This window comes from Astatotilapia calliptera, chromosome 18 (assembly GCF_964374335.1).
Source record: "Astatotilapia calliptera chromosome 18, fAstCal68.1, whole genome shotgun sequence".
In the NCBI taxonomy this organism is placed as follows: Eukaryota; Metazoa; Chordata; class Actinopteri; order Cichliformes; family Cichlidae; genus Astatotilapia; species Astatotilapia calliptera.
Genome location: NC_137439.1, coordinates 15,906,915 through 15,931,182, shown reverse-complemented (window position 1 = coordinate 15,931,182; position 24,268 = coordinate 15,906,915). Strand labels below are relative to the sequence as shown.

The 24,268-nt window shown below is 42.7% G+C and overlaps 1 protein-coding gene and 3 long non-coding RNA genes across 10 annotated transcripts in view; 2 read left to right on the top strand and 2 right to left on the bottom strand.

Moving 5' to 3' along the window:
• The window catches only part of mib1 (MIB E3 ubiquitin protein ligase 1), a 59,024-nt gene extending 51,485 nt beyond the window's left edge, over window positions 1-7,539 (top strand). For 2 of the 7 annotated variants that reach the window (XM_026150225.2, XM_080292237.1), the window contains 7 exons: window positions 1,427-1,608; window positions 2,613-2,802; window positions 2,882-2,960; window positions 3,076-3,219; window positions 5,223-5,294; window positions 6,008-6,108; window positions 6,319-7,539. In XM_026150225.2, coding sequence (XP_026006010.2) covers window positions 1,427-1,608; window positions 2,613-2,802; window positions 2,882-2,960; window positions 3,076-3,219; window positions 5,223-5,294; window positions 6,008-6,108; window positions 6,319-6,459 — 909 coding nt within the window. In that variant the 3' untranslated portion in view covers window positions 6,460-7,539. The remainder of the gene's footprint in view (window positions 1-1,426; window positions 1,609-2,612; window positions 2,803-2,881; window positions 2,961-3,075; window positions 3,220-5,222; window positions 5,295-6,007; window positions 6,109-6,318) is intronic. The other 5 variants (XM_080292239.1, XM_080292238.1, XM_080292236.1 and 2 more) reach the window with 5 other exon arrangements.
• On the bottom strand, window positions 4,813-19,245 carry LOC145421678 (uncharacterized). The gene is made up of 3 exons (XR_013903037.1): window positions 19,120-19,245; window positions 17,308-17,509; window positions 4,813-4,994 (listed from the first exon to the last, which is right to left on the bottom strand). It is a non-coding gene; the product is annotated as an uncharacterized LOC145421678 (long non-coding RNA).
• On the top strand, window positions 9,989-11,204 carry LOC145421677 (uncharacterized). The gene is made up of 2 exons (XR_013903036.1): window positions 9,989-10,513; window positions 10,879-11,204. It is a non-coding gene; the product is annotated as an uncharacterized LOC145421677 (long non-coding RNA).
• A 496-nt stretch (window positions 19,246-19,741) lies between the features above and the next one.
• LOC145421679 (uncharacterized) lies at window positions 19,742-20,216 on the bottom strand. Its single transcript, XR_013903038.1, has 2 exons — window positions 20,069-20,216; window positions 19,742-19,901 (listed from the first exon to the last, which is right to left on the bottom strand). It is a non-coding gene; the product is annotated as an uncharacterized LOC145421679 (long non-coding RNA).
• Between the last annotated feature and the right edge of the window lie 4,052 nt (window positions 20,217-24,268).

Here is a 24,268-nt window from a genome sequence, read left to right as displayed (position 1 = left end):
AAGTCGAGTTGCCTCGCTTATATGACGCATGCCGGGCCAAAGTAGAGAAGGATGTTTGCAGTGTCGTGCATTATGCCTTGATGACTGACCTACGGACGAGCAGAGATACGCAGCCCTACATGAGCGTAACCATTTCATTAACAAAGACTGCACCCTCTGCGCTCGCTGTTTACAGACTGCGTACTTTCCAGATGACCACAGGTCAGGTGGTATATCGTGATATATATCGTTATCGTGATATAAAATAATTCATATCATGATAAATATTTTTTCCATATCGCCCAGCACTACCTGTGACTACAGAAGTGATTGGAACACCTAAATTCAATGATTTGGATGGAGTGAATACGTCTGGCATTATAGTGTAGTTCTCCATATTTTCCTCTTTCCTCTCAGGTGACTGAGTGTAGATTCTTGTTATAGCTTTTAGCATTTGCATTCTTGGAAAACTTGGAAGTTGTCCCAGTGCTCTTCAGGACCTGTATACACACCTTTAATAAGATCAGCACCTGGGCCACTCTCCAATATGTGAAAAATGAAAGCGCTCCAGTCTCCATCACCAGCATCACTGGATAACTGCACCAGCCCATCATCCGCTCAGCAGCCAACAGTCAGCTGGCTTGCTGCTCCCTTTTACCCATCCTGAACGAGTCTGTCCCTCTGTAGAGGCCAAAAGGGCCATGTCAGGCCTCAACTGTCTCCATGTTAACACCACATCACTAAGCCCTATGGGGAGAAGTTTAATGCATGGCTTCTGTGACAGATTTTCCGTACCTGTCACCTTCTGTCTCCCTTCCACTCCATTTTCTTCTCTTTCTCCACCTCCTCTCTTCTGTCCCGCTTCCTGCCCTCTCTGGTTCCCCCCGCGGAGGAGCGGAACCGACAGACAGCAGGCCTAATTGAGATGTGTGCAGTTGGGTCACTCTCCCATGGCTCTCCCCTCCCATCAAAACGAGAATTGAATTAGCCGGCCCGATGGCTCCATCAGCATGAGATGTAAAAGCTACTGGTTGGAGACAATCAGACATGGAAGTTCTAAATTGCAGGAGAGACTTTGAATTGGGGTAGACTGAGTGTGGCGATGAGCTATGGGAGGGAGACAGATGTTACAGTTAATGGGATTTTGGGTTCGGGGTTAGAAGAATATATTTTCTGACAGTCATCTTAAGATGTCTTTCTGATCGTGTTATTCAAAGTGACCCCGTATGTATTTTAACATGAGTTTAAATCTGAAGACATTGATAAAATAAAAAAACTGTACTCCTAACTACATTACTGGTTCAAGTTCCACTGTGTGTGAGGTAGAGGCACATCACAGACCTCCCCTTTCCCCAGGTTCAACTTTAAAATAATCTGTCATGTCAAAAAAAACCCTGGTGCATCTCTAAGTTTATGTGTTTTCCTGCTTCCTTCTTGTTCTCTGCAGTTAATCATGGGCTTGGGCACCCAGGGGGCAGAGAAGAAGAGCGCAGCATCCATCGCCTGCTTCCTGGCAGCTAATGGAGCAGACTTGACCATTCGTAACAAAAAGGGCCAGTCCCCTCTAGACCTGTGTCCGGACCCCAGCCTCTGCAAGGCTTTGGCCAAATGCCACAAAGAAAAGAGCAGGTAAATGTTCTCATCTGACATTTTGCCGAATTGGATGTGAAGATCGATGCCACTCATGACTAAACAGTGAATATGAAGCTGGAGCCAGGAGGTGCCGGGCCGAGCTCAGCATAAAAAAACAAGCGTGGACAATCTGCATAAAAGCTTAGGTGAAACGGTTTCACAGAACATTATGTGCCAGGCTGTTCCTTGGCTAGCTGCTTCATGGAGTCTCAGGAATTCAACACACAACCAACCTTAAAGCTGGAAAGTTAGCATGCTTATGATGCCTTTTCGTCCATCAACAAGATTACACAAAAATTACCAAACTGAATATCATGAGACTGAGCAGACGTGTGGAGCATAGGGGACAGGAAAAAAACTTGAAATTCTGGTGCTTTCATTGAGTTTTTTTAAAACCTCAGATGCAATCATTTTTTATAAACTGTGGAGAGAGGGGAAAAAAATCAAATGCATATTTAGCAAAAAGAATAAAGTATTTCCAATAGCACAATCAGAGTTCTAAGTATCCCAGGAACTTGTAATTAGAGAGGCACAGAGTCAGACATCTCCTTTCAATAGCACCCGAGGAGCTGTGATAGGCCTTGGAGGAGGGGAAAACACTACAATTCCCGGGAAGATGACATCAGTTGCTGAACATAAAAACATGTCAAAATACATGCTGACAACGTGATGACGTATATTCCAACGTAGGAAGTGCTGTGAACAGCTGATCATATCCGTAGCGCGTCTGTGTCTGGGCTATAATGTTTTTGTTGTTGTATGCGCTTTTTACATGATATCTGTAAACCCATTAGTGAAAGGAAGCAGCGGTCTGGGACACATTGAATGGCATTAATTCTAGGTATGCACTAAAGGGTTAAAGATATAAAGGAAGAGATAACATTTTGGTACAGTCATGTTCTATTTTGTTCTTTTGATTTCATTTCCTCATCTTTCGTTTTCTCCGGCCTCTCGCTTGTAATCGTTTCTCTCTCTCGCTCACACACTCTCTTCTGTTCCAGCGGCCAGGTGGGCACCCGCAGCCCGTCTCTGAACAGCAACATCGAGTCACTGGAGGAGTGTATGGTGTGTTCGGACATGAAGAGAGACACTCTTTTTGGGCCCTGCGGACACATCGCCACCTGCTCCCTCTGCTCGCCTCGTGTCAAGAAGTGTCTCATCTGCAAAGAACAAGTGCAGTCGAGAACTAAGGTATCAAGAAGCACAGCTGCTACTTGACACAGACAGGAGTGAGGATTATTTAATTTTTCTTGTGTTTGTCCGTCCACAGATCGAGGAGTGTGTAGTCTGCTCCGATAAAAAGGCAGCGGTGTTATTCCAGCCCTGTGGCCACATGTGCGCTTGTGAGAGTAAGTTAACTTCACCTTTCAGCATCATTTTGCCTCTTTTGGCTTCTGTGTGAGTATTAAAGAAAATATAGATTTTTTTTTCTTGCACTGATGATCTTCTTCATCTTTCCTCCAGACTGTGCCAGCCTCATGAAGAAGTGCGTACAGTGCCGGGCTGTGGTGGAACGCCGCACCCCCTTCGTACTTTGCTGTGGAGGGAAAGGTATGGAGGATGATGCCGCTGATGATGATGATGATGATGATGATGATGATGACCTTAGTGAGTGAATTTTCCACACGTTTCCTTTTAATCCACCCCCTTTCTTCAAAGATTTTTCTTTTTCTTTTCTCATTTCTTTACTTTTTCCAAATAATCTGCTTTACTTTTATCTTTTGCTTTGTTGCTGCTTAGCTTTTGCAGTTTGTTTATGTTTGCGTCATTATATCTCAAATCATCGTGGCCGTTCTGCTCGAGCATCCCTGAATCGCCTAAAAAGTTTATGGTCCAAAGTCTGGACATATATAATGATTGCTGGGAAATTTTTGCTACATATATCAAATACGTTTTAAGATATATTACAAATGAAAATCTCACCACCATTTCTTACCATAAAAATTATATATACAATAAAATGTGTAATTTGCATCAAGAAATGTTCAGAATTTTTCAGCATAAAATATGGCAAAAAAAGATTAAAGCTGTCCTACAAACTTCCATGTTTGTGCACACTTTAAGAAAAATATTGATAGTACAGAAATAATACAATACAATGTACCTGCATGTCGTGTTAATGCAAAACCACACATGCAAAAAATTAAGAAAAGTGTTGTTGTCATTCAGTTTTCTTGCACGAGTCAGCAAATATGATGTACTGTACCACAAAAACAAACAAACGATCCAAAATCATCATCATATATATCCAGAATTCAATCAAGGCACATTAAGGCAAATCAGAGGTGGCTGAGCAGAAAAAGTTATAAATATGTTATGATTTGAGGTGGAATGATCATCACTGTCATGTTTTCTTTGTATTTTTTCATCCATAGAGACTCATTTAAAAAATATATATATATAAATAAAATTGTTACGCTTGCTTTCCAAACTGAATTCTACATCTAAATCTGTCATAATGTAATCATTAGAACCAATTGGCTCGCACCATTTGTAGTAGCCTCCACTTAGAGTTTAGCTCGAGTGGACGGCAGCCTCACTGCCATGTCTGAAATCAGCACACAGATCTTCAGAGCAGAGAAGATTTCATTTCAAATCCCAATCTTTTAATGTAGAACCCTAGAAGCCATCTCCAGATTGACTTTTACTGAATAACGTAATAATGTCAGAGCACACAGATAACCTTATTAATGTTCCTTTGGCCTCCAAAAGTTTGACTAATCACATTCACATAGAATGGATGAACTCATTTGTAAGCGTATCGCAGAAATGACCTGCAGCTCCTCCTATGATGCATGCATATAATACCCACATGAATCCACATTATAAGATCTCCCCCATTTCTGAAAAGAAATATGGAGCAGTTATGAAACTGTGCGGTGTTTTCAAAAACATTTTTCCAGCTGCAAAAGAGCCAGTTTCGATTTATTTTACCTAAAATATTGTGATGACAAGATGCACAAGTTATTTTATTTTTGGTTGCATTCACGATTCATCTTTCTGTTCTGCGGTGCATATCACTAGTGATTTCTTCTGTTTTTGTTTTAATTTGAGTTTAACAGTGGCACTGTAGCAAGTACGCAACTTTCATGTTTATACACATACATCTTATTTTTTTTAATTTCTCCATTTGTCAGCAAGTCGTACTTACCAGACGTGCAAAAGTGAATGCAGACCCAAGCAGTGACACATACACTCATGCAAGGGGCAGCATTGAATGCTTTTATTTTCCCCCTTTCCCCAGTAACCCTGCTTGTTGCTTCCTGTTTTAAAAGCAAATCTAGTGTGCAAAATATACCTGGCACTTGAAGCATTTTGACGCCATTCTTCTTTAATTTGGTGCATGGGTTTCATGTTGTACCTCTAACCCAGGCAATAGTCACCTGTAAGCAAAAAAAGGGGAAAAAACACGTGCGACTTTAAGCAACCAGTAGAAGAAACTCTGTTTCCCGTTCTTTCCCTGATCACTGTTTCCAACTTGCTAGTTTTGCTTCTCAGATTCTTTCTCTGAACCTCTCATAGAGGCTATAGTGAGTAGTCTTGGTCATCAGGCCAGCCGCTGAGCTGGTGAGGGCAGCTCCTGCTATAACAATGTGACTGGTTATTCCCAGCAGGGAGCTCTAACAGTATGGCAGGGGGATCCCAGGATCTTCTCCAGCCCAACAATCTGGCACTAAGTTGGTGTAAGTATACCTCCATGATCCCCTCCCTTAAGAGAGCCTTGTTTATAGAGAACCTCCTGCAAACCTACACCCCCCACCCGAAGGTGCTGCCCTGGCCCCTCTCCCCCTCCCCTTAACCCCCTTTCCTCCGTTTCTCTTTCAGTGTGATGATATATATACGTACGATGCACATCCCAGGAGTCACACTGGTGCTCGCCGTGTTCTGGGAGATGTTTGGACAGCGAGAATAAGTCTCAGGAGGGCATCAGTCCAGAAAATTTGTGTCGAGCACTTAAATAATCCATTCAGGAAGTTTCACACACGTTTCATTATATACGAGCGAGCAAGCGAGCGCTGCATGATCATTTGTCCCGTGCCAGTTTATATTCCAGATAATTGCAAAGTGTGCTTTTCAGAAATCAAATGTAAAAGCAAGTTAGCGCGGACTGCCAGAGCCCGAGCTCGTTTGCCAACAGTAAACTTCAGCGCGCATGTGTTTGTGATCCTTCTCCATTTTCCAGAACCCATGTTTTAAAACGTACTCGAGCACCCGGCTCGTTTCAGAGCGGTAATGTTGTTGTGGCTGCACTCACTTTTATTGGCAATATAGTTTATAGTTTAAGAGGTCAAATCTGAGGTATTGCCACTGGTGCTAATCTTTTGGCTGATAAGTGCAGTTTGTTTTATTCTCACCATCTGTTTGCGTTTTTTTTTTTTTTTTAATGTCCAAACAGCCAGCGGAAACATCCCAGCCCTGCAGAAAGACAAGGCGAACACCAACGTCAACGCTGACGTGCAGAAGCTACAACAACAGCTCCAAGACATCAAGGAACAGGTAAGGTCACTAACCAGGTGTGGCTCGTGAACTAAAGCGGAAGAATAAAATGCAGTTGAACTGCAAAACAATAACCATTGCTGTAAAATTCTTAGGGATCAAATGCACGCCGGCACCATAAAGTTATTGTCCAGGGCTCGGCTCGGTAGTAATACTGACATGTTAAATGTGGAAAGGGTTTTACTACGACTGTTGCTTACTTGTGTGCAGACCATGTGTCCGGTGTGCCTGGACCGGCTGAAGAACATGATCTTCATGTGCGGCCACGGAACCTGCCAGCTGTGCGGGGATCGAATGAGCGAGTGTCCCATCTGCCGCAAGGCCATCGAACGCCGCATACTCCTCTACTAGACCCGCCGACGAACTCTCTTTGCTTCTCTTAAAGCCCACGCTGAACACGCTCGCCACGCGGCAACCACACCTGCTGCTGCTGCTGCCTCCATCCTCACAGCCACCCGCGTCAGCCAGGCACATCTAATTCTGTCCCACAAACGCTTTCTCAGTGGGTCGATTGCGTTCAGGTGGAATTCCTGTTACAAAACAAGGAAAATCGATGAATTGACTGAAGTTAATTGTGCTGTCCTGTCGCCGTCAGTGCAGCCAGAAAGAAAGACGCCTGTTTCAGAGACTTCATCCTTTTCCCTCCCACCCCCCATCTCCCTTTTTTGTGTTGTTTCCATTTATTCTCTCAACATTTCAAACAGTTGTCCCGTCTCGAGTCTGAAGTTCAGAATCAGAGTTTTGGATGTGATCACTTTGGGGGGTATCAGCTGAGTGAGAAGCGTGGAGGCGACGAAGGCGGCCTGTTACCGTTTGATATAAAGTTCTCATTCATCTGTTTGCAGTCCAGTGCCCACTGCAGCCAGATTTTATTGTATTTGTAAACCTTTTTTCAAGTGTATTTGTATTGGAAGCTCCTTCGTTTATCACGACAGTATGGCAGTATGGTTGCAGCTTTGGCTATTGCAACGCTCTGCTCACCGACTGTCCCTGCTCTTAAAAACCAAATGTTGGCAGTTTTTGCACTACAAAAAGCAGGGTTTAAATACTCCGGCCCCCACCCCACGCTGACTCCAGGGGGAACCCTTGGAGCTCAGTGATAAAACGCAGATATAGTAGTGTAACTGCCAGGTAGCGTGCTACACCCCGTACTTTGTTTACTGAGCTGAGTAACGACAGCAGTGTTGCAGCACCCTATCGGCTGCAGATTTAAGAACTGCCGTGTAGGGATTCAAGACAAACACAACTCTTTTGACTTCTGTCCACTGACACCCCCCCACCTCTCTTGTTGTAATTGTTTGTTCCACACACAAACTCACATGAGGCAAACATTTCTGTAACAGGAGAATCTTGTCGCAAGTTAGTGTTAAAGTGTTTTGAGACTTGTTGGTATTGTCTAACAAACAAAAAATATATGTATATATAAATATATACAGTTTACTGAATTGCTAATTTATCGGTGATGACATCGTGCCATTTGCTTCCAAAAAACAAAACAAAACTTGTGAACGAACGTTGGGGGGGTAAGGTGCTCTTTGTGTTACTATTTTTTTAATTTAAGCGTATTTCCTTTTCTCAAAGTCTACCTAGTACAATCTATTACAACACTAAGATGAAAATATAGAGTAAATTATTTTGTATCGCTGCCCAAACAATAGGACTTGTAGGTGTCACTGCCTTCCTACGATGTAGCCTCAAAGTCTCTCAAACATTCTGCTCCAATCTTTGTGTTTTCCCCCATTTTTTTGACAGTAGCTTTCTAGAAATCATCAGTAGAAGCTTTTTATTTTTTTGTGGCAGTTTTAAGGCAAACCTGTTCGTTTGCAAAACAAAACAAAAAAAACCTTTTTTGACATAAAGTGTCTGTTTTTTGTGTTGTTATTTGAGAGGAAAGATAAACTTGCCTTACCTCTTTTAAAAAGCAGTTGCCCGTGCGGCGACTCAGCAAAGCGACTAACTAACTGCTTGGGAATTTGCAACCACATGCAAGCTAAATTTTTTTGCCTTTTAAGCAACTTTAGTACAGTTTTGTTTCTTTCCTGGTCACGACTCTATAAGCTAGAAGCACTAATACGCTTTATGGTAGTATTTTTTGTTATGGTTGTGTTTGAACAAAAAGCCCATTTGTTCTTTATTTTCAGTACCTGTAACTGTCCTTGTTAGACCTGTAGACGGTAGTATTTTCTTTGGCATGAATGTTTGACATATGCAGTACGACCTGTGTCAATAAAAGAAAACGTTCAGTCTGTATTGCGAATAAGTGCTTTTAAAAAAAAAACAACAACAAAAACAACCATATAGCTGAAATAAAGGCCTCCGTGAACCAAGAGACATTAAAGTCTCTGTTTGTTTTTAGATTCTCCTGAACTTTTAATGAGCTTTTCTTATGTTTGTTTTTGTTTTAAAGTTGAGCTCACATGTTAGGGTCCTATAGGCGAGAAAATTAGCATTTTGTTGCTTTTCTCCTGCTGTGCAGTGTCTGCCCTCGCAGAGGAGACGGGTGGCCCAGAAGGGAGGCGAGAGGTAATTGAAAATGCTAACACCTCATAATGACTCAGCACCAGCGTGTGATAGGTCAGCTATGCTAATCAGAAAGAGACAGAAAAGCGCAAGAGTGGGGTGCGGCGCGGTGGGTTTAGGGAGTTTAGAGTGATGCATCTTCTCCGCTGAGCAGTGCGACAGCAGGGCATCTCCTGAGCAGTGAGAAATTATGACCAAAGGCCATTTATGTTCTAGCTCATTGACTAGTCCATTCATAACCTGGACGTCTTTGAGCTTGTCTCACATGCAGCAGCAGTATACAGCTGCTCAGAGCGAGACATCCATCATGCTGTCACCCTCTCACTCAGTGAACACTGTACAGGAGGCTCTGACAACTTTTTCATACCATCTTGGACTTTTTGCACGAGGCCCTTACAGATGCTGTAAAGTCTCCTGGCAAGTCTGTGATGCTTGGTTATTTATATGCAAGCACTAGTCTTTAAAACAGTAGAAGACCATATGGTTGACCAGCTACATTGTTATACAGAGTCGCTAGCCTAAATCTAATTTAAACTACGTGTCAGTGGGATAAAAGCGACATACTTTCTTTTATGGATGGATAAAAGTGGTGTGGTTGACACAAATCTGTGGAGGCTTGTTTCCACCACTGGGAGTGGATATCTACGAGTCAAAATTTTTACCTACTAACTCAAACTTCTGATAAAATAACTTCAGTGGCGGGAATGTGCTTCCATAAAGTCGTTTCTGGTTAAAAAGGCTAAAGCTGGAAATTTCCTAGCAGTAGCAGGTCATAGGCTTGACTACCAGTACACATTTACACACACACAGAGGGCAACAAGTTACTTATTTTTCTGAGACTAGTAAGAAACTGAACTGTTTGACTGATCTCAGCCTCATCTGGGGTCAGCTGTGAAGCCGTACCTTATTGCCCAACGATGTTGCAGACATCATTGCTTCTCTGGAAATGTCTTTCACAAGAGTGACTTTGGTTTGGGATATTCAACCATGACATGTGAGTGTAATGTTCGCCTCATAAAGCCATAAATCATTTGAATACCATTACAAAACTGGCTGGTGGAGCCAGACTACTCTGTGTATATCACTCTTGACTGACTGCAGACCCCGCTGCCATGCTGACTGAAATTCGGGGTGCCGGAGACGCTGCTATCTCTCGCCTTGCCGCTGCCTGATCCTGGGGAGCATCCCTGACCACCTCACCCACCAGTTTCAGCTGCTTGAAGACTCCAGTGTTTGCTGACGAGGCTGCGGGGGCCTGTTACTCCCACACCGGGGGGTCAGCTAATCCACTCGCTGCCCCGCGGAGTGTGAGTGATGGTGGCCCAGCACGGGCAGGCTTGAGTGAGCAGCAGATAGATATGAAACAAACCCCCGGAGAGCGGACCGGGGCGACCACGATCAGGAAAATGTCTGCTACCCCGCTTCGAGCCTCTGCTGTGATCACTGAGAAGGGTCAGTGACATCCATCTGTCGGAGGACTGAGCGTGCCGCAGGGGGGAGGAAGGTGTATGGCTCCCCACCCCCTCAGGCTTCGCCCTTGGCACTGGCTCTGAAGTTATGACCCGACAGACAGAAATAAATGCACTCCACACACATCTAACGTGGAGTGAAGTTCCTCACAGGGCTTGCACATGCAGAGCTCAGAGCACATCACAAGGTGGCAGTACACCCAGCGACTAAACACTACTGGTCTCTGCTGTCATGAAGGGCCTTGTATTTGTGGACAGCAACACAGTCTGTTTTGGTTTTAGACACCATTTTTCCTCATCCTGCCGCTCCAAAACGACCGCACCAGTTTAAATTTACGACTGCATGCAGAACATGACGAGCTGTGATCCCACGGGTCCTCTGCTAACTGAGCAAAAACGTACCCCTGGACCCAGAGGTAACACGCAATGAAAACAAGTTTACTTATTGCACATGAAATGCATTTTTTCTGAGTTATCTGTATCGACTGGTGAGTTTTGTTTAGTTTTTTTTTAAAAAGAAGGTAAACTTGGTGTGGGTTTAGACCTCGAGCCATTTCTTAGTGTAAACAGCATTGGAGAACTTCAGACTTCAAAAGCTTAATGTTTTCTGAGCTTCAGAAATCAATTGCTCCATGACTCCAGTCGGGCCACACAGAAAGACGGTGAAAATGCTTTCATACATCTTGCTGTGGCCCGGTTGGGCTTTTCCTGCCATGTTGGAAGCATTGATCTCTGACTGTCTGAAGGTCCTCTCTCTCTCTTTCTCTCTCATGTCATGCAGTTCAGAAGTCTGGCTGAATTTATTGTCTCAGTTTATGGTCGGGCTGAGCAAAGTGCAATCTGGTTGTCTGGACAAACTCCTCGAGGACCAGAGAAGAAGGGAGGGACGTGACAAAGGGGGCCTGGATTTGTACATTGCTGCATTTTGGGATCACTTTTTTTTTTTTTTGTAAACGAATTTAACACAGTAAATTGTTGACAGACATGAGCGGTTTTATTTTTAACCACTGGCACAATAAAGATAAAATGTCTTCATGTTTGTCAGTTTATAGTTGTTTTTTAAAGAAATTAATTAAAGTCATTCGAATGGCGCAATATGATACAATCCTTCACGTGTTTTCATGTGTTTATATGGTGACGGTGGTGGTGGGGGGTGTACCTGCAAGCTCCACCTTAGACAGTAAAGCCATAAACTCAGTTATCCTCTACCTCAGATCCTTCTTCAAAACATATAGGCCCCCGACTTGCTGATTGCTTTATTGATATCGATCTGGGCAAAGTGTCGAACCACTTGTTCATCTCGGTCAGAAGTGGTTAATCGGTATTTATCCAATGGGAGGAGATGGGGGAGGTCGACACAAACAACGTCTGAATGAAACCGAGTCCTGTAGGTATAAGGGCATAAGGGAGCAGGAGGCTCAGTGCCAGTTTATCAGGTACTCTGTATTAACGCAGAAGACCTGAAACACGTGTCCACAGTGAGCCGTCACAAATACATCCATAAAAATAACCAGGCGAGCTTTAAAACGCCAATCATTAATCCATGCAGTGGACTGCACAGACATGTAGTTTACTGAAAATGTCAAATGTCTATGACAGAACATGGAAAATAGTAAATGTAGTGAAAAAAATGCAACAATCTATAGAAATCTCATCATAAAACGACTGCTGTCAGGACATAATCACTTAAGAAATGAAGCTTTACGACCCTTTTAAGCAACACAAGTCAATACAAGTGAGCTCAATATAATCCAGTATACTAAAAATGAAATGACATACAGCCGTAATAGCAGTCGCTGTAAATGATAACAGTAGATTACAGGGAACAAGTCAATAGTAGCTTTTCATTTAAATGTTATTGGGCTCTCCAATTTGCTTCCCTCTGTCTTTCACACCTTTCCTTTCTTAACCTTGGACTGTAAGTAATCATGAGCAACTGTATTCAAATGGTTTGCCGCCGAGGGATTATTCATGCCCATTCCTAATCTTAATTTGATGTAACATTAGAGAATTTGCCTATACTAGCACAAGTGTGGAAAAGTATGCTGCTATATCACATCCTTATGTGAATTAATTACAGTTTATTAGGCGTGGAGGTGCTGCACATTCACAGCTGCAAGCTGAGCACTCAGAACGACATAAATACTCATTAATGGCAGTTGACATTGCATCAGCTGCAAATGCTTTGTCCAGGCGTTGCATATCATCGCAGTAACATTTGATGCCTTGCTAGCTGAAAAATATTAATGCGAGGCTTTAAACTCTGTAAAAATTTAGCAAACGTCCTGCGGCTTTTGACCTATTGGTCGTAGCCCACTCTTGTGCCGTCCTTATCATCGCAGCACGATTGGAAACTGGAGCCGTCGAGCCACATTTACAGTGCAAATGTTATCGTTCCAGTGACACTTTAAACAGTCTTTATCAATATATAGTCATTCAAGGTTTATGAGCTTTGATAAAATGCCACTAGCGAGCAGGGTCATTATGCTGTGTAGCTACAAGGTGTCATTTCAGATTACAATTATTATTATTTTTTTCTGCAGAACATCTGGAACGAGCTGATGCTCAAGAGTTTAAGATAAATACTCGGTGGGTCTAGAGAGCAAAAGATATTGATTTCCCCCCCTCAGGAAGAGCAGCGTGAGGGCAAACTACGGTGTGAGTTTGGCAGAACCTTATCGGCCTATTATCTTTAAAACAGTGGGTTATCATAATTGCTTACTTAATAATTCTATAAAGCCGTGGCGCTGCAACCTTTGCCTGGGCAGTAAACTGTCAAGTGCTCAGATTGAAAAGATTCATGATGAGGTTAGAAAAGCTGCAAAGATTAACAGGCCTAGAATTTCAAATCAAGTAAAAATGGGTCAAAGTACATCCAGAATTTGTGATTACATTGATTTACTAAGGCACACGCACGGCTAAACCTTTCAAAGAGGCATTATGTTCACATTTTAAGCTACTTCAATTAATCATTAAACACTACAAGTATCAAATCAGGGCAGCTAGTAACCAGCTCCAACACTGTGGGTGTCTTTAGATGTGATTAGTTTCATGGCATTACAAGCGCGCTGAACAATGGGGTAGCCGTACTTCATCAACAAGCGCAGATCTCAACACACTGTGAACCCTCAGCTAAGCAAACAAGGCGGCGTTGGTGTCGCTGTCCTCCGCACGCTGCCAGGTGAGGCTTGGGGATGGTGAGGTGAGGTGGGGGGGAGATCAGCATTCAAAGCCACAGTTTCTAATCATTGTAAAACCAGATAGAGACAACAAAGAAACTCCCCAGAAGCCAGACTTTACTGAATTCCCCCAACTAATGCCTCTTTTTTTCTTTCTTACGTTCTCTTTTCATTACTGGAAAACAGGGGCTTCTATTGAGACAGCAAATGCTACAATGTACATCTGACAGGTGCTCGCTTCTGCCGAGCAGGCAGTAACCTTGGAGGGAGTAGACAGGAATGTAGCAGCCCTATCTGAGCTCAGAGGGAAATGCTGACTGCAAAGACCTTTTTTTTTTTTTTGTTGTTCTGAGAGAAAAATCAATATTCCAGAGTCCATCACATGGCCAGGCAATTTGGTGCTTTTTTTCTCTCTCTCTCTCCAGGTGGCTTCCAACTATGTGAAACAAGCTCAGAGTGACCCCTGGAAAAATAGTTAATGGCTAACTTCTTTATCTTTGTTTTACAGCCAAGGGTTGTACCTCCAAATCAATACGTGATACACAAATATCTCAGGGCTCCGCGTTCTGGACGGGGAGCGATGACGAGGGCCTGAGAGTTAGCCAGCTTTACACCACCTGCCAGAGGAGAATGATCTGATGTGGAAGGCCAGAAGCTTCTGGTAGAGTCAGCGTGAAAAGCATGTGGTCAGACTGTGTTAGTCAGATTCAAACTATGCATTGCTGCTTTTAAATCGGTGTTAATACTGGTCTTTTAATGAAGGGAGATATCTGCAGCTTGAAGTTTTTCCCCATCAAACTGAATGTCGCGTCAGATAAAAAAAAGCTCAGTTAAGAAACAGACGGTTGATTTTACACATTAGTTAAACTGGATTGGATGAAAAAATTAAGGGGAGAACAAAAGCTGTATCGCTTAATGGGCTTAAGAGGTGCTGGTAATCATCTCAGTCTTCTCCCATAATCCACTGCGGGAAAATCTTTCAAGAACGGATTTATTTTTTATGATTTGATAAATTGTTAAAGCCACGTTAAGGACATGAACTTCACAGATATAAACATTGTTCTGTGATATTTCAAGCCGCACTGGAATAAATATGATGAGTTGAGCTGTAAATGCGGCCCTCTGCCTCCAGTTTCTGTTAATATTTGTGTCGGTGTGCAGCCTGGGAATGCAACACATGGGCCTCGATAGCAGACCCCTGCTTTTCTTGTAGTGTTGCTGGTACTGACAGCTGGAACTAACGCAATTTTTTTTACAGCAAAGGCCAACAAGCTTGAAATTTTCTCGCCTCTCTCAGTCTACGCTGGCCAAGATAGTTGATATCTGTCACCGTCTGGTCCTTCGTCCCTGCAGACCTTGCGGTAAATCAACAGAGTGGCTCCCAGATAGATAAAATGCCACATCAGAGTTTAAGAGGCCTAAAGCAGGATGCAGTTCCCAACCAGCGTCATGGTGAGGGAAAGGAGCATCCACTTAGGGAGGGCAGACAACCACCCCCGTCCTCCCCCTCCTCCTCTGATAGTAGCCGTAATCTCTGAGGTTGACCTGTCAGTCAAATCTTGGAGACAGATGACGTGAGGCCCCTGATAGGCTGTCTCCAAAGGAGGAGACACCAGCCGGCCGCGCTGGCCGACGGGACGGAGAGCAGGACTCAAGACGACGGACGGACGTATGGCGGGTCCGATGGGGGGGGGGGGCACATGAGGAAAAGGTGGGTCAAAGAGGTGGTGTGGTGGAGGAATGCCGAAAGCAGGGAGCGGTGGGGGTCAGGGAGAAGGTCTCCTGATGAGCAGGGAGACGGCGCTTTGCTGGGGATCGTTGCATGGCTGACAAAGTTTACTTAACACCAAACCCCTGGGAGCACGGGTCACAGAGGGGGGGGGACCACATTCGCCTCCAGCTCAAAGGGTTAAGTTTTTGTCACAGGAAAAGGAGGACAGTGGAAAGGCCTCTGTGTTTGCTGATATAGTTTATAAGTAGTTATCAAATCCCTAAAGAGACCAACAGACTTACTTTTAAAATGATCACCTACCCTGCTATTTTTAAAAGTATAACACACATTTTTACTATTATTACTATAACAATTACATTTCACAGTTTTATTGCTTTGCCGAAATAATGAGGCTTTGTTGACACTTTAAGTTTCGCTTAACGACTCTTACCGTCATCTGTTTCATCCGAGTCGAAGAAGCTGTAACATCTGTCAGCCAAACACGTGATGCCAGTAACTACGAGCTTGTAGTAAAATGCTCGTATTTGTCTGAGCCAACACACTGCTCGTTATCAATATTGGATTTCCTGACATCACGCCGCATAACTGCAATGTGTTTCTGCAGCCGACTTTTGAATTCAGACGTCGGAGTTTCCCACAGTAAAGCGTGTTAATGAGGAAGTGCTTTTATTTCAGCTGTTACAGACCTTACAGTGGGCTAAATCCTAACTCTGATGGCTGCGATGTTTCCTGTGCTTTGGAAAATACACAAACAACCCTATTGTTATTTTATTATAACACTGCAGTTTCCCATCAGTGTCACCATCTTTGCCCCGCTTTAGGTACACATAAGGTAGGTTAATGCATATGCCCCATTTTCCCACAAGGGTTTTGCACTTTCACAGAGATGTACTGTCACTGGGCAACTGACAAAGGCTATCAGTATTACTTCAATGTCAACAAATCCAAAGTAATCCTGAATGAGTAGTGATAGTCATTTGTTTAATGTAAAGATGTTATCAATTTTTACAAGCTTGCAGTGTTGGCTAACTTCTCCCATGTTCTTTAATAATCAGAGTCTTCGCCTCAGCACCCGACTGAGGAGAGAAAGCAAGCAAGTCTTCCCTTGATCGCAGCTACTGCCCATGACTCCCATTAGATTACAGAGGAGATTTATCGAACTGGCTTCCGGTTTTTTAGATAGGATAGTGACAACACTTATCTCCAGATATTCCCTTATCAAAAAACAATTTAGAGAGAGAGACAGACATTAGCTCAGATTTTTTTACATTGCAGAGTGCTCCAGCTTAGCCTCCTCGGTACAAGGGTCTGTTTGCACTGTGCACACAAACCTCCATCTGCCCGGATAGAGAGGCATTAGCATTGCCTTAGTGCTCTCTTGATGTCACTGCCATTACGTTTGCATCAAGCTCTTGGACTTTGATTCTTGGTTAATTCTGCCTGGATGGGGAACCTCCAATCATAACAGAAGAGAATTGGTTGCACTGGTTTGCATTTAATTTCATGCAGCGGTGTTGACTGACCGTGCGGCTTTAGTAGATGGTGAGAGAGGTCACCAAGAGGTTATCCTGATCTGGGCTTGATTTTAACCGTGTATTTATCAAGAACCCAGGGAGGCATGTTTCTGTGTGCTTGTGTTCCTGCCAGTGCATGCTTGCACCTCTGCGCAGAGAGAAAGAGAGACGTTGTAAGGCAGGAGTTACTTTTTGAAGCAGCTACAAGATTTTGACAAAGGTATTTGTCAAAGATGTGTGTGTGTGTGTGTGTGTGTGTGTGTGTGTGTGTGTGTGTGTGTGTGTGTGTGTAAAGCCAGAAGGCCATCTGGGGGAGTCAGTAGGCAGAAAGCATACACTGCTGTGCTTATGACCCTGGAAGGGTGTCAAGAAAAGAGACAGAAGAGAGAAAAACACAAACTTGGCAATAAAGTCCCACAGAGCACGCCTGTTTTTATGAAGCTAATAACAACGTTTGATTTACAATTATTAGCCAAGAATCTGCTACCTTTTTTTTTTTTTTTTGACAAACATCTGTTGGCATGCTAGATGAGCCAGTTCGTGAAAAGCTCATGTGCCCAACAAGCATTCTCACTATTTGTTCTTTCCATGGATTACGCCTGTAAAATAGGCTGCAGGTGTTTGGGCCTTGGAGCACGGTGTCTAGGGGCCACGTTAACTATTAACACAGCCATATAACACTGTTACTGATTACCACCTCTCGCTCCTGAGACTCCCACTGACCTGAGTCACAGGTAGGAATCCCACATAGATGTGGATTTGCTCTCATGGTGTGGATCACCTACCAGAACCACCACATGTGGTGTTGGAAAGCGGCCTCCCTCCTTTTCATAATTCTGTTTTCTTCTTCTTGTTCATTGTCCTTCTTAGCTTCCTTCCCTCCCACACAGACATGCAGCTGAGTCACCTCCCTCGCTGGATCTTTTTCTGTGACCTTCATGGTGACCTTTATCCTCTCTGCCATAGAACGCCAAGACGTGAAGATGTCTGGTATAAGAAAAAAGTGGAACCATGTTTAGCATGTAGTGCTGGAGGTACTTTAATCTGGGGCAAAAATCTAAGGTGTGGGGGACCACAATGAATGACTCACAGCATATGTACAGCAAGGCACGCTGCTGAAAGACGCTACATTACTTTGTCATTTTTTAAAGCTTAATCATATCTTATTCAGTAGTTGATGCCTTACCTAAGTTGAACCCCCTCCTATACTCCCACTCCCCACCAGGCCTAAGCAGTGATTGTTTTATTTATTAGACAAAAGCTACAAATGTATCTAATTAGCCTAGTGTTCCTGGAAACATTTTTTACATACGAAAAATTCTAAAAACTAAACACAACAATAAAGATTTACAATATAATAAAAAAAAGAGTAGTAAACTAGACTATCTTTCAGCTGATATCTATCCATTTATGTCCACTAATCAAGATATGCTGAATCATTTATTGCATTCACTTATTTCTCTCCTGCTGGCATACATACAATCACAGGCCATTTTATTAGGTACACTTTGCTAGTACTGGGTTGGACCTGCTTTTGCCTTCAGAGCTGCCTTAATTCTTTGTGATATAGACTCAACAAGGTGCTGGAAACTTTCCTCAGTGATTTTGGTCCATATTGACATGCTGCTGCAGATTTGTCAGCTGCACATCTACTGAGAGCTGGTGACTGTGGAGGCCAGTTGAGTAGAGTGAACTCATTGATTTGAGCTTTGTGACCATTGCACATTGTCCTGCTGAAAGCAGCCATCAGAAGATTGGGATCATAAAGGGATGAACATGGTAAACAATGCTTATTTGCTACTAAGGGGTCCAAAGTGTGTAAATATCCACTACAATATTACACCACCACCAGTCTGCACTGAACCTTTGATACAAGAAAAAAAATTATCTATATTTCAAGGTTGTTTACACCAAATTGTAACCCTACTATGTAAATGTGTCAGCAGAAATCATACCAGTCATCAGACCTGGCAAGATTTTTCCAATCTTGTGCTGTAAGGTTTTGGTAATTCTCTTTAACAGTGTGGTCTTCTGCTGTTGTAACCCATCTGTTTTTCAGGCTTCTAAATGCTGTGTCTTCAGTTATGCACTTCTGCATAGGTTGCAAAGAGTGATTATTTGAGCTATGGGTGCCGTCCTCAAAGCAGTCTGACCGTTCCGATCTCTGGCATCAACAAGGCATTTTCACTCAGACAACTACTGCTTACTGGATATTTTCTCATTTGTAAACAATTCTCTGTAAACTCTAGAAAGGGTTGTGTGGGAAAATCCCAGGAGATCAGCAGTTTCTGAACTACAATCACTGTTTCAATGTTCAATGTTCAAAGGCACTTAAATCATTTTTTTCTTTATTCTGATGCTCAGTTTGAACTTCATCGGGTGGTCTTGACCATGTCTACGTGGCTAAATGCTTTGAGTTTTGCCGTGTGATTGACTGATTAGATATTTATGTTAGATTGAGCAGTAGCCAGTATGCGAAATAGTCTGAACAGCTAAAAAAAAAACCCAAAACATTATTTACACCGTCTTCTAGTCAAATTCTTCTATGTTTTTGTTTTCTCCTAATTTATGCTTAGTGGTTAGTTAAACATAATTACCCAGTTGATGGCCCCGTTTCCAAATAATAACCTCTTTAATAGAGCCGGCCTGTTTGAGAAGCAGCTGGTGGCTGAAAGCAACTTCCATCGAGCAATGAATCTCCGCTTCTGCTGGCATAAAATGATGAATGCTGTAAAGTATCTTTTGGTGATGTAACGACCTAAATACTTACAGACAAGCATTTTAATACAATCAAAACCTTGCAAAAATCTGAACTGGAGCTATGTTGTCTCAGTCCTCTTACTGATAATAAATCAAAATTGCCTTTTTTATAGCTGCTGTATGCTAGGTTAGCATATATAGGGAACCCATGGATAGCTAACCGGCTAACGGCAGCGTTTAAAAAACACGTTTTTTCGCGCATTAGCTTGTGTTGTGGTTTTGTTGATAAACCAAGCGTTAAGCTTTTAGCCGGTGTGACAGAGTGGAAATCCTTGTCAGGGCAATTCTACAAGCGTCATGTCCAACAAGGGACAACTCTCCCCAGCAGAAATGTATGCGTTATTAGAGTAAGTACCTATCATACATACAATACTATGCAAAAGTCTTGAGTCACCCCTCACTTTGATAAGAAAATAAGGAATATGTGCACAAACAAACATGAAAATACAACGTTTAAAGTTAATATTTGATATGACCACCTTTATTCTTCAGCAAAGCCTTTAAGTGGTCTTCATGAAGATTTCTCCAGGCTTCTTGAAGCACATCCAGAGCTCTTCTTTGGATCTTGGCTGCCTTTTGTTCTGTTCTGCATCAGTCCACCATAGTATTTTCATGCAACCTTTGAATAACACAAAGTTAGTATGCTTCAGTTTGTTTTGCAGAATATTTTACAATATGAAAAAAACCAAAACCCTGTAACTTCACACAAATGAACTGTTCAGAATGAGGACATTAAATGTAAGCTTTAACTTTCCAGTTTATCAGATGTGGCTGAGCAATCCTTACCTTTAAAATGATCTCCTTCCTCTCCTCCGTCTTTCTTTGCTTTTCACTTGCTGAAAAAACACTGCTCCCTTTATGCTCGCTCCTCTTCTGTTGCTAAACAGATGCTGAAACGTCCGGATGTCCCGCTGACATACCAAAAACTGTCTACCTAAAAATGAAAGTGTTATAAATGTGTCTGTCATTAATGATATAAAGTCATTTGGAAACAGAACAGTTCTCATACAAGGTAGAAGTTGCAATGAGTTTTTGACAAAGTGATTTCTTTACATCGTTTATTTATTTAGGTAAAAAGTTTTGCTGAAATTAAAAATGTCTCAGAAATCAATATAATATGATAGAATTGACATAAAAGACTTGATTTTGTTGTTTTTACACACACGCCTTTTGTACTTCCTGCTGACTGAGTGATGCATAGACCATATACATTAATGGGACTGTCTATGTGCTTCCTCCATTAAGGTCAGTTGGGTTTGATGTGTGATGCAACTTCCCTCAAATGCAAGAGCAGTCAGAAGTACTCAAGTACTTGCTTCGTTACCTCCCACCTCCGATGATAATAACCAAAAGACAAAACCTGGGCATCGTGTTCAGGTCATCTTTGCCGTTGTTCCACGCATTTTCTCACATTGCGTCATGTGGTCACACTGAAGATACCGTTGGTATCTGACAAGAGCTCCATCCTCGCCTTGATTCGCCGCTGTTATCACGTCGGGTTAATCGTGCTTCATGGATAATATCAGTCCAGGCCTCGGGCTGGAGCGACGTCTGCCTGGATGCAGCATCTTGAATCTACAAGGCTGCGTTCTAGCAGATCTGTAAACACTTGGCTTAGTGGAGCCTACGAGGCTAAGCTGCTGACCGGCGTCTATCAAAACAAAGCGCACACACACACTGGCCAGGGTTCGTCTTAATGTCAGTAAGAATAATGGCAGGGGTCAAACTGGAGGACAGCTCCTTTTTGAAGTTCAGAATCTGGTTTGTAAACAGAATCAAATTCTCTTTTCTCTATGCTCCCAAAGTAATGTACCAATGATTTAATAGCCACAGGTGTGCTATTCTGGAGTTTTTTATACATATATTTATATGTATATGTATTTAGGCTGCTGCCCCCGCGACCCGGCCTCGGATAAAGCGGATGAAGATGGATGGATGGATATTTATATTATGGTTATACAACTAAAGTGGTTATACAACTTTAGTTTTGATAACATTCTTGTGAAATAACTGGAGATGTGGACGTGACTTTGACACTGAAGGGAAGTCGGGCCAATCGAGAACTGAGCCAATGGTAATTCAGATCAGCCGTGTCTTTCTTAGTCTCTTTTGTTGGAGCACACAGTTCAAGTCACAATAAGCGACTTAACTGTACGTGCCGCAGATCGCCCTGATATGGCCCTTTTTGTGTCCAGTCCAACAGCCGACCCAGTGTTGGTCAGAGCTGAAGCTGAATGTGTTTGTTAGAAAGAGCAGAAGGGCCCCGTGCTAATTCACTTGTGCATTCAAAACCAATCTGTTGCTGTGAAGTAAAAGGGACGTTCTCGCCTTTGCTTTTTCGACCAAGCTGCGAGTTTTTTCCGCCAACGGGGACGCAGACCAGCCTGAGATATTATACTCCCACCATGGGCAAACATGCAAACACAGCGAGCCACTGCTCCGCGTGGTACAGTACACACCGTTAGAGAGGGCACAAAGGAAGGTGCATGATTGGTGTGTTTGACGGCGATCTGATAAAACCATAATTGGAGCATGTAGAATGCATATGTTTTTCAGTCAAACAAAAGCCCTGGGCACGCCATAGAAACTGCCTCTCAATGTTTTCATTGTCTGGCAACTGACTCAAGTGAAGGAGAGGGCGACAGAAACCTTCAAGTCAGTCTGAGAGTGTGTTTAATGTGTGCGGAAGGGGAGCGGCGTGTACGTGCGTTTATCTGCATGTGTGTTTAAGTGTGAGAGGCCAAGACGAAGCGAGGCCGTACGGTCACAGAAGGACAAGCGCCGTGCAAAGTCGGCTATGTCTGGTGGAGCTCTAGACCCTTTTGAGAGAAGCTTATCAGATCATAAAAGAGCTTATTTGTTCTACTTGCTGAAAAGCTGCAGACATTTTTTGCACACATTTTCTCCTGGAAAGGAGTGTATTTACAAAAAGGTCAGGGCCGATGTTCGACACTTCCTACTGGAGGGTTACTATGAGACATCGGTGGTAGTTCTTTGCGACATCCACGTGCCCAAATTACAAAATCGAAACTTTGATTTCGTCTTCCCACATCTGCAGATTTTTGAGTCAATGCTTTTTGTAGAGTTGTCTCTCAACCAATGACCACTGTAGGAAGTGGTTTTGGTGAAATTAAAAGACAGATTTCTGTACAGGATGGAAGGAGAGAACCCTCAAAAAGTTACAGGATAGACTTTAACTGATACTAAATGCGACCTTTTCTGTGGCCTGACCTGTCTAAATTGTATAGATGTATACACACAGTCATTCATTCATTTGATGAATTTGTGATGTAAAGAAGAGTATCTCAGTTTTCTTTCTTTGGCTCCATAGCGTCACAGTTGCTCCTTTTTGCACTTTTTCTGAAGCCATGTCTCATTTTAAACCTCAGGCATGACGTGTTTAACCCTATAAAGAATGGAAAAGGAAATAATTACCAAAAAAACCCCACCTTTTTTTAATGGAGTCTTCAAAAAAAAATCCCAACAAAACCCAGACATTATATGTTAATTGCCTATATGAGTTTAAATTTACATAATATTTGCTGCCACCAGCAGTTTTTGCAAAATCTCTTGTATCAAATATGATAAACTTGCCGTTAAAGGGTTAAAGCACAAGCGACCAAGACAAAGCCTTAAAAAATAGATTGCACAAGTTTGAGTAAGTTGCGGTGCTTGAAGTAAGATATGGGTTTCTTGCAAATGGCAATAAATAAATAAGGAAGGCTTGAGAAAATCTGGTGAGTCATTACTCTTTTATGGCTTTTTCACGCACTGGAGTCCCTTCTTATAGTCTAACACTCTCAAACACCTGGTCAACTTCTTAAAAACGTAAAGATTTTGTTGTTTTTGTTGAGTTTTAACACAAATATATATGACATAAATTCTGCAGGTTTTTCACTGATTTTAAGAATCTGTAACTAAGGCGCCATCAGAAGGAAGAGGTAATATGTCTTTTCATTAACTCTGAAATTTGTGCCATTTGATGTGTGAAGCAGAGATAGCATGTGTTCTAGTCAAGTGTCCCGCTAAGCCATACCAGAGAGAAGCAACATGCACAACACCGAGACCCAAAAACTTACAGATAAACTAATTCAGCCGTTAACAAAACCTGTGAAAGACTGTGCCCTCCTTCCTTCAATATCCCATCTGTCTCCCACTCGTGAGTTCAACAATTGGTGATTGTCTTATTTCCACCACACACTCCTCTGCTATCTTTCTAACAAGCAGCTGAGATTTCGTAGACCTTGAAGCCTGAGTGGGATAGCAAGATCTCCCAGCTGCTACAATGCAGCGCCATGCCCGAGTATCCGATCCCTCCAAACTCCCTCAAGCCATCCTGCCACCTCCACCTCCTTGCTTCCAGGCTGCCTCTGCTTTGCTATCAGCGACGCTGCCTTGGCCAAGGCTGTTTTCTCTCAGGCTGGGGCTCCAAACAGCTGATTCAGGGAAAGTCAGAAAATGTACTGGAGACCTGACCTTCTCTCCTGAGACAAAACACACAGAGGGGGACTGGCTCCACAGGATGGAGACGCTAGCATGGAAACAATAACATAGCCTCAGAATCTACGCAAGAGATGAGGCTCTGTTTTCCAGAGACAGAGGTGCAGAGGCGTCTGTGAGCGAAGCTGCGTCCTCTTTCGTTCTTCTTTCACTGCAAGTTTTACAAACATTTGTAAACGAGCCGAATACTCGTCAGGCTGAATAATGGTATCAGTGAACATTTGTTAATTTTATCAACACTTAACAACATGGTAGCGCAGAAAAACAGCTTGTCTGACCCAAAGTGAACAAAACCTAATGCTAATGCTCAATACCTGGCATTTTGCATCTCGTTTGTTTAACATATACACAGAACCAGAATTTCTTAATAATCCCAACCCTCCAGTCTCTTGTCTTACCTAAGCTAATTGGCAACTAGCTGAATATTTGTACTGGACACGTTACACAATTAAACAGACTTCAATGATTTATTTTGATTTAAACCCT